This window comes from Ailuropoda melanoleuca, chromosome X (assembly GCF_002007445.2).
Source record: "Ailuropoda melanoleuca isolate Jingjing chromosome X, ASM200744v2, whole genome shotgun sequence".
Taxonomy (NCBI): domain Eukaryota; kingdom Metazoa; phylum Chordata; class Mammalia; order Carnivora; family Ursidae; genus Ailuropoda; species Ailuropoda melanoleuca.
The window spans coordinates 10,789,136-10,805,771 of NC_048238.1; the positions used below are offsets into that span (position 1 = coordinate 10,789,136).

The 16,636-nt window shown below is 44.1% G+C and overlaps 1 protein-coding gene across 9 annotated transcripts in view; it reads left to right on the forward strand.

The window, feature by feature from the left end:
• Positions 1-15,486, forward strand: part of OFD1 (OFD1 centriole and centriolar satellite protein) — a 51,748-nt gene extending 36,262 nt beyond the window's left edge. For 6 of the 9 annotated variants that reach the window (XM_034649566.1, XM_034649568.1, XM_034649565.1 and 3 more), the window contains 11 exons: positions 623-753; positions 1,276-1,387; positions 3,063-3,668; positions 4,150-4,273; positions 7,828-7,928; positions 8,936-9,046; positions 10,945-10,998; positions 11,799-11,956; positions 14,291-14,443; positions 14,982-15,049; positions 15,343-15,486. In XM_034649566.1, the coding sequence (XP_034505457.1) occupies positions 623-753; positions 1,276-1,387; positions 3,063-3,668; positions 4,150-4,273; positions 7,828-7,928; positions 8,936-9,046; positions 10,945-10,998; positions 11,799-11,956; positions 14,291-14,443; positions 14,982-15,049; positions 15,343-15,385 (1,661 nt within the window). In that variant the 3' untranslated portion in view covers positions 15,386-15,486. Of the gene's footprint in view, positions 1-622; positions 754-1,275; positions 1,388-3,062; positions 3,669-4,149; positions 4,274-7,827; positions 7,929-8,735; positions 8,836-8,935; positions 9,047-10,944; positions 10,999-11,798; positions 11,957-14,290; positions 14,444-14,981; positions 15,050-15,342 lie in introns of those variants that run through there. The other 3 variants (XM_002927445.4, XM_034649569.1, XR_004622418.1) reach the window with 3 other exon arrangements.
• The last annotated feature ends 1,150 nt before the right edge of the window (positions 15,487-16,636 follow it).

Below are 16,636 nucleotides of genomic sequence, written 5' to 3' on the forward strand. Positions count from 1 at the left end.
TCAGCAAAGCGAGATCCCAGTACTTGGGGGCTGGCACCTCACCAGCACCCTGCGCCTGCTCGCTTTATCCAGTTCTGGGAATGCCCCCCTTCCTGACCCTCTAGGCCTGAGGACTGGTAACAGCATGGCCTCAGTACTAGCCCGGGGAACTACACCATCCTTCATGGCTACCCTGTGCAAGTCTCTCTTTATTAAAAGGTCTTCCGATGACCTGAACTGGGGACACCATCTGCTTTCTGCCTGTACTGTATGTGCCGCTGACAGATGCACAGGTCGGATTGGACCTAGGAGCAGTCACTGGTAGGCTTTGACAGAGCGTTCTTTCTGTGCCTCTGCATAGTAGAGGAGAGAGGCAGGCAGTCACATTAATTTGAGGATTTGAAAGAATTCTTTTACTGGGAGTAGAATTCTGAAGAGTGGTAAAGTTTGCAATTATGTGCACTAAATTCTTCTGTTCTGAAATTGGTGATTCAGGACTGCTCTTAATCCATTTAATAAAACTAATATTAATTGTGTGCGTACAAAGAAAGGGAAGAACCATCTAAAGCCTCTTTAGCTGCTTTTGTTAAGTGAACTGAGAAAACTTCAGGTTGGTAATGACCAGGCTTTTTTACCTTTATAGATATAGCTCAGCCATCTCCTGAGCTGGTGATTTTTCAGGAAGAACTAAAGAAAGCAGAAAACGCTATCGCATTTGAGCATAAGGAGTTCGAAAGCCACAAGCAGGCTCTGCAAAAACAGCTGCAGAGTGAAGTGAGTATTGCTCTGGGCTCATCCAAGGCTTAGGGCAGTGCACTTCGTGGGTGTGTAAACTTGGTGTGTGTCATACCAGCATAAATCAGATCTGTTTGAACATCCCCCATGTGCCAATTACTCCCCCACTATTCTTTCTCATCTGAGAAAATTCTTGAGTGATTGTGACATTATATTCATAATAGTAATAAAATTGAGAGGAAAGTAAACTCCCCTAAACACACAGTTTTCCAAGTCCTGATGGTGCCCACTGTTAAAAGTATCTCTTGATTCTCACCTGGCGACTTAACAGTACTGACGCTCTCTTTCTGATGTCTGTCTCATGTCTTGGAGTAGCTGCTGTGTGAGATGAGTAAAGAAGGAGCTGAAAAACTTTTTAGTGTGTTCTCTTGTTTCGTAGGTATAAAGCTGCTCAGAATTGGCAAAAAAGAGGAGAATGAGCTGGATGACAGAATTATTCCTTTTGAAATAAGCTGTGATTTGTTTTACATTCATTTCTTTTCCTTCCCTACATCTTTTCAGATTGAACATTCTGCACAGCTGAAGGCCCAGATACTTGATTACGATGACTCCATAAAGAGGTTAACTATACAGGTTGCTGATTTGAAATTGCAACTGAAACAGACCCAGACAGGTCAGACACATTTTAAACGTGTGTGTGTGTGTGTGTGTGTGTGTGTGTGTGTGTGTGTGTGTAAAGCTTCTGATGTTTGTGAAAATGTAATGATAATTAGTGAATTTTTAGTAATTCTCATAGTAGGGGAGGAGCGATAGAACTGTGTGTCACCTGAGAAGTAAAACTTCTATTTTAGAACTACCAACCAGGTCATCCGCTAAAGTGACTTTCTTTCACAGATGCCCCATGGCTCAGGAGAGGTGTGGTGGTGACACAGAAGGCCCCAAATTCATCCCGAACCTAGGCTTTCCTTTTTTGTTTGTTACTCTGCCGCTAAGACCAATTGTTCGGGGGTTTTACGTGTCCCTGGACAGACATGTACACGTGTGCGAGACGCAAGGCGGCCAGCAAAACAAGCACCGCTGCTAGCGGAGTCTGGAAACGCTCTTTGTTTCGGATCCCAGTTGTGAAGTTCGTTGTTTGACCTTGGGCATGCTCATTTGACCTTCCTTGGGCCTCAGTGTCCTCACTGTAATAGGCTAGGAATGGCGCTGGGCCGCACGAATGAGGGTGAAGCGAGACGGGTGGCAGTACGGCGCCTGGGACACACACAACCCCGAGGAGATGGTCGTTGCTGTCATCTTCTTACTCTGTTTTCACTGCCGTGCGCGACGTCTGCCCCTTCCTCCTTCATAACAACGCACCTTCTGGAGCTGTTTGCAGGTGCAGAGCAAGTTCCTCCGTGTGACCAGTTAACATGCTTTCTCACTTCTTTCTTTGTTCTGAACCTTCTTCAGTCCCATTTGCACTCTGTCCTGGTCAGGCCCTTGTTCCCTTCTCCCCACACGAGTTTTCCCTTTACTCATTTCTACTCTTGCTTGCTCCTCACTTTCTCTCAATAATTCTGTTTGCCAAACTGCACACAGCTGAAATTCTGGTGACCTCATATCACGAAAAATAGTTCAAGAAGGTAGAACTTTTGAACCCCCGCAGTGCACATTGCGAGCTTCTGTCCTTGGCGTCATCAAGGAGGAGTTGCAGGTGACGTAGTGGCCACAAGTACTGGCTTTGCACTAGGAAATGCAGCGGCTCCCCATCTTGCTCACTGTGTGAGCCGGCCTCAGTGGTCTCAGCCCCCCATCTCTAAAATGGGAGCAGTGAGCGTTCTTAGCCCACAGTGTTGTTGTGACTGTATGTCCTCCTTCCCTTGTCAGAAACTCAGGCCCTACTGCTGTGGCTTGTGGATTTTGCCACGGCCCTGGGGGTTCTGGGCAGCATCCTGCAGTGAAACACATTAATTATTTTGTAATCAAATGGATGCATATTCATGCTAGGTGGAATAAATAAAGATTGTAAATGGGTTTATATTGGTTCAGGTCAAGCTTTTCAACCGCGTGAGTTGAGGTCTGGTTGGGCTTTGCCACCAAATAAATTAGGAATCTATTTTCAGTTTTCAGAGCTTTTTAGATTTCATGATTGTGCATAATGGATTGTGAAATAATATGCGTTATGAAAGGTACATGTAACCTCTTGATAAATGTTAATAATTACTGTCATGACTGGAGCTTCAGAGACTAATGTGCAGGTTTGTTCTTAATACTTCCATTTTTGAAAAATCATGATCTCAATCTATTTTAACTCTGTTCTCCACCTTTTCCCGTCATTTCTCACATGGGCTTCTTGTGACCCGCAGCGCTCGAAAATGAAGTGTACCGCAATCCGAAGCAGTCTCTGATCTATCGTTCCGCCAGCGGACTGCTGCGTGGCAAGGTGGTGGTGCCTCATGATGGGTGTGTAAGCGGGGATTTCCTGAAAAATCCTCTCGACCAGGAAACGTTGATGGCGGTTATACCAAGGATCACAGGTTATCCAAATGCAAGCACAGAGAGTAGTTCCCCTGATTCTGACCTTGAGTTCGTAGCTAATACCATGGCAAGGGTGAAAGAACTAGAGCAAGAGGCCGAACGTTTGGAGAAAGCTTTCCGAAATTACCATCGAAGAGTTAGTCAACTCCCCGCTAAAAGCCTTTTAGCGGCCAAGAGCCCGCCACCCCTGCACTTGCTAGGCACACTCAAAAGCACCACTTCGAGTTCCCCCCAGAGACACACTTGTGCCGAGGACAGAGTTGTCTCCGAGCAGCCTCCGGTGGGCACCCCCGAAGAGGACAAGAGCAGTGCTTCGGAGGCGTGGGTAGGCAGCGCGGCCTCGAGGCCTCGCAGGGGCACTGCCTCCAGACGCCTCTCCTCCACTCCCGTTCCCAAAGCAAAAAGGAGCCTCGATGGTGAAATGTATCTGGAAGGTGAGCTGCCGCCGAGGGGGTTGCAGGATGCTCTGGATTTGGAGGGGTCTTTCACCGGAGTAAGAGTGCAGCCCTGGACGGCAGAAAGGAGCAGGAGCTGAGCCTGGGAACGCCTGAGCCCCAGCACTTGTGTCCTCTCTCTTGACCTGCCTTTCCTGGTTAACAGTGGTGTCTCCCCCACGTTGCGTGGGTGCTGTGGGTGGTGGTGGGGTGGTGTCCTATTCTAGCAATTTCCTGGGCACGCAGACATGTGCAGAGTGACAGTGCTTTCCCTTTACCGCTGGTTAGTCGTATACGTTTTATTGTTACTACTGCAGTTTCATTTACGGGCTTGAATCGTTAGGTTTGTAGATGATTTATACATCATACTCAGCTGTTTACAAGGATAATAGAATTCATTGTTAGAGTAATAGAACTATTTAGAAACCATGTTGCTGTCTTCTCCTTGCAATTTTTAATGGTTAAGCCTTCTGTCCCTTAGGTCTGGGCCGATCCCATGCTGCTGGCCCCAGTCCTTGTCCTGACAGAACACCCCGGCCTTCACCTGCGGAGTCTAGGCACAGCCCTTCCCTCCACCTACTGCCCAGCCCTCCAGAGCAGGCCAGGTAATACCGCCTTCCTCTCGGCCTCAGCCAGGTCTGCTGAGCTGCACGGGGTCTCAGCCTGGACTCGTTTGGGTTTTCTACGGCACTATAGAGTTGGTAATCAGATTGTAAGATGACATGTGATCTTTGAGAATCATCTAAATTTCCTGGGGTAGGGGTGGGAAGGAATGTTCCTTTCAGCAAATAAGTAATTTCTACTTGTTCGCCAAACTTGATGTTAGAGTCTACACTGTGGTATCAGTAAACATGTTCATACTTCAAGAATAGACTGGATTAATGAAGATAAATGTACAAAATCTGCGAAAACAAATTCAGCTTAAACTTAATTTCACACATCACTAGAAAGTCACATAAAAATATTTTGGCATTTAAATATGAACAAACAAGGTTCTAGTCTCTTTTTGTACTTGAGTATAGTTGGTACACGGTGTTAGATTAGTTTCAGGTATATAGCGTAATGATTTGACTCCATAAGTTATGCTGTGCTCCCCACAAGTGTAGCTTTCATCTGTCACCGTACAACACTATTGAACTGCCATTGACCGTATCCCCTGTGGTATACCTTTTATTCCCATGGCTTATTCGTTTCATAAGTGGAAACCTGTACATCCCCTTCCCCTTCACCCATTTTGCTCATCCCCCTGCCCCCTTCCCTCTGGCAACCATCACTTTGTTCTGTGAGATCATGGCCTGAGCTGAAATCAGGAGTCGGACGCTTAACCGACAGAGCCATCCAGGCGCCTCTGTTCATTTGTTTTTTACACTCCACATGTAAATGACATTACATGGTATTTGTTTTTCTCAGTCTGATTTATTTCACTTAGCATAATATTGTCTAGGTCCATCTGTGTTGTTGCAGGTGGCAAAAATCTCATCCTTTTTTATGGCTGAATAATATTGCATTATATGTGTGTGTGTGTGTGTGTGTGTGTGTGTGTGTGTGTGTGTTGCATGTTTTCTTTTCCCATTCATCTATTGATGGACATTTGGGTTGCTTCCATATCTTGGCTATTGTAAATAATGTGCTGTAAACATAAGGGTGCATGTGTCTTTTCAAATTAGTGTTTTCATTTTCTTTGCATAAATACCTAGTAGTGAAATTACTGGATCATATGGTATTTCTGTCTTTAATTTTTTGAGGCACCTCCATACTGTCCACAGTGGCTACACCAGTTTGCATTCCCACCAACAGTGCACAAAGGTTCCTTCTCTACATCCTCGCCAACACTTGTTGCTTCTTGTCTTTTTAGTTATAGCCATTCTGACAGGTATCAAGTGATAACTCATTGTGGCTTTAATTTGCATTTCCCTAATGAGTGATGTTGAGCCTCTTTTCATGTGTCTGTTGGCCATCTGTAGGTCTTCTTTGGAAAAATGTCTCTTCAGGTTCTCTGGCCATTTTAATCAGATTATTTGTATTGTAGGTGTTGAGTTGTATAAGTTCTTTACATATTTTAGATATTAATGTCTTATGGGATATATCATTTACAAATATCTTCTCCCATTCATCAGGTTGCCTTTTCATTTTGTGATGGTTTCTTTTTGCTGTGCAAAAGCTTTTTATTTTGGTGTAGTCCCAATAGTTTAATTTTGTTTTGTTTCTCTTGCATCAGGAGACCTTTCTAGGAAAATGTTGCCAAGGCCAATGTAAGAGAAATTACTGCCTGTGCTCTCTTCTAGGATTTCTATGGGTTCAGTTCTCACATTTAGGTCTTTAACCCTTTTGAGTTTATTTTTGTGTATGGTGTAAGGAAGTGGTCTAGTTTCATTGTTTTGCATGTAGCTGTGCAGTTTTCCCAAGACCATTTACTGAAGAGACTGTCCTTTCCCCACTGTATATTCTTGGCTCCTTTGTTGTAGATTAATTGGCCATATTAGTGTGGGTTTATTTCTGGGCTCTCTGTTCTGTTCCATTGATCTGTGTGTCTGGTTTTGTGCCAGTACCATACTGTTTTGATTACTATAGCCTTGTAGTATATCTTGAAATCTGAAATTGTGATACTTCCAGCTTTGTTGTTCTTCCTCAAGATTGCTTCAGCTGTTTGGGGGTCTTTTGTGGTTCCATACACACTTTAGTGTTATTTGTTCTAGGTCTGTGAAAAATGCTGTTGGTATTTTGATAGGGATTGTATTGAATCTGTCGATTGCTTTGGGTAGCAGGGACATTTTAACATTATTACTTCTTCCAATCTGTAAGCATGGAATATCTTGCCATTTGTGTCCTCTTCAATTTCTTTCATCAGTGTTTTATAGTTTTCAGAGTATAGGTCTTTCAGCTCCTTAATTAAATTTATTTCTAGGTGTTATTTTTGGTGCAATTGTAAATGGAATTGTTTTTTAAATTTCTCTTTCTGTTACTTCATTATTAGTGTGTAGAAATGCAGCTGATTTCTGGGTGTGAATTTTTTTTTCTTTTTTCTTTTTTTAGATTTTTTTAATTTATTTGACAGAGATAGAGACAGCCAGTGAGAGAAAGAACACAAGCAGGGGGAGTGGGAGAGGAAAAAGCAGGCTCACAGCGGAGGAGCCTGATGTGGGGCTCGACCCCACAACGCAGGGATCACACCCTGAGCCGAAGGCAGACGCCCAACTGCTGTGCCACCCAGGCGCCCCAGGGTGTGAATTTTCTATCCCACGACTTCCCTGAATCCATTTATTCTAATAGTTTTTTGGTGGAATCTTTAGGTTTTTTATGTATAGGATCATGTCACCTGCAGATAGGGATTTCTTCCTTTCCAGTATGGATGCCTTTTATTTCTTGTCTGATTGCTGTAGCTAGAGCTTCCAGTATTATGTTGAATAAAAGTGGCAAGAGTGGACATTCTTGTCTTGTTCCTGATCTTTAAAAAGGATTCCAATTTGTAGATCACTGAAATACCTTCTAGATTGGTAGTGGGTCCTGGGACACGATTGCTAGAGCAGGAGGGAGTGGGTGTGTTGAGGAGCTCAGCAGTGGGATTTGAGTCACATGTGGGACCCCTGTTTGTGCCTGGTCCCCATGGCTGGAGATGCTGACTCCTTAGTTCTGGGCTCCAGCATGTTGATTCTGTTACACATACAGAGCTGAAAACTGCCACATGTGCTGTTAACGATCCTAAAGCCTGTAATCGTTTTTTATCTCATTCTTTGTTGTAATAAAGCCAGGAAGAAAGATAAGACACATGTGCTGAGTTAGGGCCCTTTGATGCACATGGGGCTGGTAGCGTAACCTCTGCAGCTGGCATGTGCTGAGGGCGTGCAGAATTCGGTTGTTTCAGAAATGTTTTCTGGTTCTTGAAACAGCCAACTCCTCCTAGGAACAATGTGGTCATGATGGTAGCACCTATCTCACCGCATGTGGTGGTTATGAGGAGTCACTGAGCAAACAGCTTCGAGGGGTGCGTGGTGCATGGAAGGTGCCCCCTGCAGTGTAGCTCTTATTCTCCTTGAGCCCGAGAAACACTGCTTTTTTCAAAAGTATTTTCTTGAGTCCTGAAGGGTTTTCAATCGCCCTGTGCTCTTGGGTTTTATGTTCCTACAACTTGACATTCTTGAATTTTATTCTTCTAATCTAGTCTTTATCAAAGACAAATGGAGCTTCAGGACAAAAGTGAATTTTCACATCCGGGCAAGCTACCTTTTAAGGACAATGAGGAATTTGAATCATCTTTTGAATGTAAGTTCAAATATGAGTACTAGTTTTTATAAGCTCAAAAGGTAGAAAGCTTAGTTTTGGTGAAACCTATTCATTGTCATAAAAAACAAAGCAGTTACAGATTAGGACATTTTTATTTTGTGATAAAACCACAAATACAGATATAGTGCCTCATTTTTATATCACGAGGATTTTTGGGGTGTGTTCTGAGTTCCATTTATTAAGCATTTCAGGATAGCTCACAATTTCAAAGTTGGAGCTGAGCCTATAAGTGAATCCTTAACTCAGTTTACCAAGTTTGGGATTGCCTCAGATTTAAAATAAGTGATTTTTAAAAATTCTTTTTCCCTTTTATGGAACATGAGTATGCTGTTATTTTATTTAAAGTATACTGATTCCATTGGCTGCCTAAGGTTTAGAAAGCCCATTCTTTAATTAAAGAATGGAGGTAAAATAATACAAGCTTGTGAGTCTAGAATTGGTGTCCTGGCTGTGGCCCTACCTCCAAGCCTCCTGCTTAAGTATAAACTAGAGCTGTGGTGCGGACATCCCTGCAGGCTTGCCAGCTTGGAAGTCTTTATGTTTGTACATAACCTGCCATTTTGCTTCATGAGCTGCGTGGCGAGTCTGAAAGTACCATGTTTTGAGCATTTCATGGATAAGGCTTAGTAAATTTTTCAAAATCCTTGTGGCTAAGTTTGTTAAATCATTGATATCAAATAGAATTCAGATGATTATCAACAAGCCAGGTGAATTCTTCCACTCGATTAATTTTTCCTTTTGGGTAACCAATGAGATTTTGTAAAGCAATCTAATTCTCGAAAGCAGAAGAATGCTGGGAGAAGTGAATCCCATGGTCAGGCAGCTCCAATGCCGACTTCCTAGAGTCCTTTAGACAAAGAGCTGGCCCGGTTGCTTTGGCCAAAACGTGAGTGCTTCAAGATGGGTTATCCCTACACTGTGCTGCACTCCCTTCTCTTGCCCTCATTCCTGAGGACTCACGGAACACTCGTTTGTACCTCGCGTAGATGCAGGGAGCGCGGCGAGGCAGTTTGAAGGAGACGGCCTCCATCCTGCCGGCGACATGCCTTCCGTGGACGCTGCCACAGCCCCCAGACCTGTGTCGTATCACTACCCGAGTAAGTTTTTCTTTGTTTTAATGAACCAAAGAGATTAATGAATTAGTAATATTGTACATTATTTCATTTTCTATGTGCTTCCTCCATGCCTTAAGAAAGTAGGACGAGCACAACCTTTATATATTTCAGTCTTCAGGAAAGCTGGTGACATTGCAGGAAGACTAGTCATCAGACTTGTCTTGCCGGCCCACCTTGTCTTTCCTCTTGCCTCCTCCAGATGACCCACTTCCCTCCCCAGTGTGGAAGAAAGGTGTAGTGGGGAGATAGGAGCTTTGCTCCAGGGCTCAGCCAACATACAGGTCCTTTTGTCCTTGGACCTAAGTGTTGAAGCCTCAAAGTTGAAAGGAAATGCCTCAAGTAAAACCGGCTATTAGTCCTTTCCAGACATTGGGAGAACATCATCCCTAAAACCTACACAAAGCCTCTTATAAACAGTTTCTTGGTTTAAGGCACAGTTGGGAATATGAGCAATTGCTGGAAGAAGCAAGAGATTTTGGGAGGGTTGATTTTTGCTGACTCCAGAGTAAATCAGTCTGGAAAGCCCTCATTCATTGAGGCTTGATCAAGAGCCTTTTCTCTGCTGGGCACTTTCCTCATCTCTGGGCATACAGCAGTGTACCAACCCAGACCCCCACTTCGTGGAGCTTCTGGTAGGAGAATCAGACAGTCAGCAGGCCGTCATCGAGGACCTCCCATGGGATAGATACCATTAGGGACCGTGGCGCCCAAGAGCAGATCTGATGAGCAGCTGTTTGGCAGAGATCTGAGTGAGTAGGGAAGAAAAATAACGTAATAGATTAAGGGAAAGCATCCGAGCAAACAGGTGTTCTGTTTCTGACACGTAATGTGGATTATAGTAGATGGCCTTTTAAGTGACTATTAAATAGTGTGGTTAGGTTCTGATCATGGAGAAATTCTCTTATATTTGTTGTTTCACCTCTTCATCTGGGTGCAGAGGGAAAAGAAAAAGCCCCAGGCTTGATAGCTTTGTGCCAGCGGAAACACTTCTTTTTTTTGTTCTTAATGTCCCAGGCAGTTTCGCCACTCGGCAGCTACAAAGTACACCTCCCAGGGAAGAAGCAGGCCTTTTCTCTTCATCTGTTTAAATTACCTCCCAAACAGCATTCTTACTTTGAGGCCGCTGCTCTGTGTGAGAGCCTGGTACATCGAGGAGTAACCGTCCTTCCCCCAGCAGGCAGGAGGCTGTGTCACCGTTATGGAAATGGCCAGCGCCTCCTCTACTATTAGAATGCCATGACCAGGATTAAAAGAAGACTGTTGCTCCTCTCCTATTAGTAAAACTAACTTTTTGCTAGTGACTTAGGACAGGGCACAGTCCCATGGTGAACCTGTGAATTTGTCGTTTCTTAGCATTGCTGGGGAAAGTTGAGGTTATAGGCCAGGGCTGGAGGAGAAAAAGGTCAGCACAGCCATCTGTGGGATTGAGATTGAATTCAGCATGTGAGGTGGGGGGACCTGTGTTGCAAGCTTAGGGAACAAATGATTAAAACATGGTCCTTGGCTGGAAGGAACAGAAGTAGGGAGACAGATGCCTGTGGGTTTTGACAAGGCAGGTACAAAGCACTGTGTGGATACGGTACTGGAGTAGCCAGTTGTCACTTTAGGAATAAGGAGGACCTCGCAGAGGCGGTGGCATTGAGCTGAGGGCTTGCATAGTAGGTAAGATGGTGGGGGAGGAAGGGAGCACGGCAGGTTGGGGGGGCCGTGAAAGGAAGGGCATGGCACAAGGCCAGTGCTGCTGTACTCAGCTACCAGTGAGCGTGCTGCTCTGAAGGTGGAATGTTTCGAATGTGAAAGGTACGGTGACAGAGGAAGTCCGCCTGGAAAGAAAAAGGCAGATTGTCAGCCTAAACCACTATGGGTTTGGACTCCCACAGAGCAGAGAGCATGCCAAGCAGATCCAGGAAGGGACGGTGCTCACGAAGGTGAAGGTGGGTTGCTTGAAGGCAGAGAGACCGGTGTCACGGGAGCGTTGACTGGGTGATTGCAGCTGCCCAGGTAAATGGTGACAAGGCCCCTCAGTGCAGCAGGAGGAGGAAGAACCTGTAAGCCCTGGTGGCCAAGTGGGCATAGCATGGAAAGAGCATGAGTAAAGGGACAGGAGTGATGAGTTCCGGTGTGAAGCCAGGGCTATGGGATCTCCATGTGTTGATGGCAGGAAGTCTGTTAGAAACGAGGGTGTGAGGAAACAGGGAGAGAGGTCGGGCCTAGAGAAGGAGGTGTGGGAAGGGTCAGGGATCAGCCTGGAGGAGGTGGGCAGCGGCAGCGAGCTGCCTAGAAGGGCGGGGGCGGGGGGTCGCTGCAGCGTCCTGTCTGGGGCAGGAGAGACTGGGACACCTGCATGGGAGCAAGGGGAAGAGCTGGGTAAATGAAGAGGGACGAACGGTTAAGTCTGAGGCCTAAAGCTGGGGGCAGGCTCCTAACCAAACACAGGGCTTGCCTTGGAAAGGGCAGAGGTGAGCAAAGAGTGTAAGAAGCTGCGATTGGGGGGTGTGGGAGGCAGGTAAAGTCATCGTATTAAGGGTGACTTGTCTTCATCTTAGCAAAGTAAAAGGCAGGGTGCAGGGCTGGGAGTGGGTTTGGGGGCTTGAAGATGGAGCGGGTCAAGAGTCCTCTAAGAACCAAGCAGAGTCTTCCTAAGTCTTGGCAAGGGCCCCTGCAGAGCAGTCCCGCAATCATTTGAAAAATCCAGTGCTGGAAACTACATGGCCTTTCTTTTCTGTCCCATTAGGTGTAGATCAGAAACAAATGGGAGAACAGAAGGAAGAAGAAAAAATATGGGAAGAACACCTGAAAGAACGCAGACAGAGAGAAGAAAGAAGGCAGAACGAGCAGCAAGAGGCTTTAGAAAGGGAACGGAGAGAACTAGAAAAACTGGATCAAGAGCGGGTAATGCCAAGTACACGCAAATTCTCTGCTCCTTTTCCCCTGGTACACCTCCCATAAGTACCTTGCTCTCAGGGACATGGGTTCTTAGTGTGTCCCGAAGTCATAGGAGTGGCAGGTGACTTCGTTTGGTTTGGGGTTTTTTGTTGTTGTTTTTTTTTTTTTACCATACAGCATTATTGCAGTATTATTGACTATATTCCCTGTACAGTACTTCAAATCGTTGTAACTTATTTATTTTATCACTGGAAGTTTTACCTCTTAGTCCCCTTTGTCCATTTCCCCCATTCCTCTACCCACCTCCTCCCTGGCAGCCACCAGTTTGTTCTCTGTATTTGAGTCTGTGTGTTTTGGGTTTGTTGTTTCTTTGTTCATTTGTTTTGTTTTCTAGATTCCACATGTAATTGAAATCATATGGTATTTGTATTTCTCTGACTTATTTCACTTAGCATAATGTCCTCTAGGTCCATCGTGTTGTCACAGATGGTAAGATCTCATCCTTTTATGGCTGAGTAATAGTCCATTGTGTGTATATACCACCTCTTCTTTATCCATTCATCAGTGGATGGACACTTAGGCTGCTTCCATATCTTGGCTGTTGTAAATGCTGCTGCAGTAAACACAGGGGTGTGTGTATCTTTTCAAATTACTGTTTTTGTTTTCTTTGGGTAAATATCCGGGAGTGGAATTACTGGATCATATGGTAATTCGGTTTTTAATTTTTTGAGGACCCGCCATACTGTCCTCCACAGTGGCTGCACAGCGTGCATTCCCACCAGCGGTGCACAGGGTTCCTTTTTCTCCACGTCCTCACCAGCACTTGTTGTTGATTGTCTTTTTGATTTTAGCCACTCTGACAGGTGTGAGGTGATAGCTCGTTGTAGTTCTGATCTGCATTTCCCTGATGATGCGTGATGGGGAGCACCTTTCCATGTGTCCACTGGCCATCTGTGTGTCTTCCTTGGAGAAATGTCTTTTCAGGTCTTCTGCCCATTTTCAATTGGATCATTTGGGTTTTTTGGTGTTGTGTAAGTTCTTTATATATTTTGGATATCAGCCCCTCATTTCATATATCATTTGCAAATATCTTCTCCCACTCAATATGTTGTTTTTTTGTTTTGTTGTTGGTTTCCTTCACTGTGCTAAAGCTTTTTATCTTGATGTAGTCCCAACAGGTTTTTGTTTGTGTTTGGTTTTTTGTTGTTGTTGTTTGCTTTTGTTGCCCTTGCCTCAGAAGACATGTCTAGAAAAACGTTGCTAAGGCCGATATCAGAGAAATTACTGCTTGTGCTCTCTTCTAGGATTTTTGTGGTTTCAGGTTGCACACTTAGGTCTTTAATCCGTTTTGACCTTATTTTTGTTTAAGAAAGTGGTTCAGTTTTCCCAGCACCACTTACTGAAGAGACTGTCTTTTCCCTGTTGTATATTCTTGCCTCCTTTGCCATAGATCAACTGATCATATAAGCATGGATTTATTTCTGGGCTCTCTATTCTGTTCCATTGATCTATGTGTGTATTTTTGTGCCAGTACCATACTGTTTGGATTACTATAGCTTTGTAGTATATCTTGAAATCTGGGATTGTGATACCTCCAGCTTTGTTGTTCTTTTTCAAGATTGCTTTGACTATTTGGGTCTTTTCAGGTTCCATACAAATTTTATACTAAAGTTTAGTATTAAAATCCTGCTGTAGGCATCCCAGTCTTCTTTGCTTAAGAGCACTGAGAAACGCTGTGTATAACGTAGACCTTAGGAGTTTAGCAACAAAGGGGAGCTTTTGCCAGCTTATTTGCATGCATTCTCATCTGGTCCTGGAAACAAGCCATAAAGGAGGTGGGCTTTGCTTTGCTATAGGTCTTCCCATTTCAACTGGGGTTTAAAGAAGACTTTCAGTGTCAGTTAGCTGGGACTAGAGTAACCCAGGGGAAGTGACTGCTGGTCAGCAGTGGCTTCCAGGGGCTCCCCTGCCCTTCTTCTTCCTCTGGTTCTCTTCTGGCTTTCTAGGTCATGATTCTGGTCCCAGGCACATGGGTTACTTTGGCCCCACTTCACACACCTGTTGAGTCTTACTGAAATTCATCTGCTATATGGATGTTCCTTGCACTTCTGGTTAATTTGGTGTAAAGCACAGGATACTTGAGGCAAATTAATCCCTTCCTTCATTGAGATGACCTGCTTGCCCCCCTTTGATAGTAATGACTTCTATTAAAGAAATAGTTCTTTGGCATGCAGGTTGCTCTTAAAGGATCAAAGTTATATTACTATGCCTTTTTTAACACTTACAAGTTGTTGTAATGTATTTGTGTATTTCCTGTGTTGGCACCTGTCTATTCCACAGAGGATGATTGAAGAATCACTGAAGATTGAAATGGAAAAAGAGTTAGAAATGAGTGTTGAAGAAATGAAAGGCAACTCTGTTTGTGGTGAAACTCCTTTAGAGAAATACATGAAAATTATTCAGCAGGATCAAGACCAGGAGACGGCAGATAAGGTGCTGATGCTGTGGACCGGCCTTCTGTGGAGGGGGGTGCCGAGGGATGCTCTGGTTTGTTTGAAAACCGTAGGACCCAAATCTGCCTTCTCCACTGGAGACAAAAAGGTGGAAGCATAGAAAATCCACAGCTCAGATAGAGCCCTGAGTCTTTTTGGTACGTGACACTCTTGACAAAATTTCATCGCATTGCTTTGGTAAAGGTTGAAGAGGTTTTGATTTGTCAAATTTTATAAAAGTTAGGCTGTCTCTCATTTTAAGAACAAGAAAGAAATATAACGAAAGGTCTGTGCATGAATACTGAATGCATTAGTGCTGAGACCTCGATATTTTACTGAAGCCTCACACACTGTGGTGTTGAGAATGAGTAGCAGATAGTTTATTTTGATGTGCTTGCTGAATTTCATGTTTAAAAGTCACCTCTTTTTTAGACTCTTAAATTGCATATGTATCTCAGATTAGTCCTTAGAGAAACCAAAGTGTTGAATAAAACTGATACACATGTAATTTCAAAATTCCTTTTCCCTCTTTGTATCAGAGTTCGAAGAAGGTTGGCAGAGAAGCCTCAGAAGTGGACACACTGCCATCTAGCAACAAAGACGAAAGGTATGGTTTCCTCAATATGGCGTTCCTACACAGACCATTAAGTTGCTGGTGTGTCAACCAAGGGAAGCGTTCAGGTATTTGAGTCTCCCTGTAAGAAATTAGTGAAACAATCAAAATTAGGGACTTCAAAAAAAAATCTGTTGCATTTTTCAATTTGTGAAATTGCTTCTGAGAGAAATTGTAAGCAAGGGCAGAAACCCCACAGAGAAAGAATGTGAACATTATAAAGATCCCTGAATAAACTTGACAAGAATTTAATAAATTAAAATTGTTTTTATCTTTCCCTAATTTAGTTTCACGGGCTTTTCTCATGAAGAACCAGATGACTTTTGGTAACCATATTTGCTGTCCAGCATCTTACCTATATAATGTAACTAAAGGCCTGTGAATTCTCTGTAACGACGAAATTCTCAATAAAAATTTTATGTGTAATCCCATGTGATTTTGTTTTTCATAATTTTATTTGGTATCATAGTATATAAACCAAAAATCATCTAGTCAAGTAACCCCTCTTTAGAATTTTTCCTTTTTAGGCTTTGCATGACACTAGAATGAGTTTTTTTCCTCCCCATTTTTGTCATAGGTTATATTTATTCGAAAACTTCTTGGTCAAATTTCAGGCCTACATTTTGGAAGTTTCAGCTGCGTTCCTTTCCTCTCCAGAGTTGGGCTACCCCCTGTCAAATAGGAGGCCATCTTCCCCAACACTCTCCATCTGATCTGTCCCTGAAAATAAGGACACAGGTCTTTCCATCCCAGGTGTTAGAAATAATACAGTATCGGGGTGCCTGGGTAGCACAGCGGTTAAGCATCTGCCTTCGGCTCAGGGCGTGATCCCGGCGTTATGGGATCGAGCCCCACATCAGGCTCTTCCGCTATGAGCCTGCTTCTTCCTCTCCCACTCCCCCTGCTTGTGTTCCCTCTCTCGCTGGCTGTCTCTATCTCTGTTGAATAGATGGATAAAATCACCTCTGGTCTTCACTTTTCACATCTTTTTCTTGAGAATGAACACAACCCCTTCTTAGATGGTGATAAGAGAAGGTAACATTTCCTGAGCACTTTCTGTGTACCAGGTATAATTTTAAACTTTTATATGTATTAACTCACTTAATTCTTACATCATCCATATGAAGCATGTGTACAATGACTGTCCACATTTTACAGATGAGGAAAGGAGGCACGGAGAAGTTGGTGACTTGATCAGGGTCTCAAAGCTATCAAGTTGCAGAGCCAGGTTGTATATACCCTGGTGGGAGACCAGTGCTGCCTCTAAGCTGGGCTGTTCTGGAGCTGCTCCTGCGGAAGACATCCCACAACTTGCAGTGGGTCGCCCATTGGATATCCCTTTCTAGAGGGACCTTTAGAAACCACACAGCAAACAGATAAGATAACTACACTCCAATGCAGCACCTGCAGAACTTCCAGAAAGGGAGGAGGAAACCCATTTGCTGTTCCCCTTTCTTCATCTTTGCACACCTGTACCTCACAGTCCAGCATCTTGTGTGTGGGAGCATCTTGGAAAAGTTCTTCAGTGACACTGCCAGTATAGTCACCAAAAAGTGCACACAGAACGGCCCTGCGGGTGAC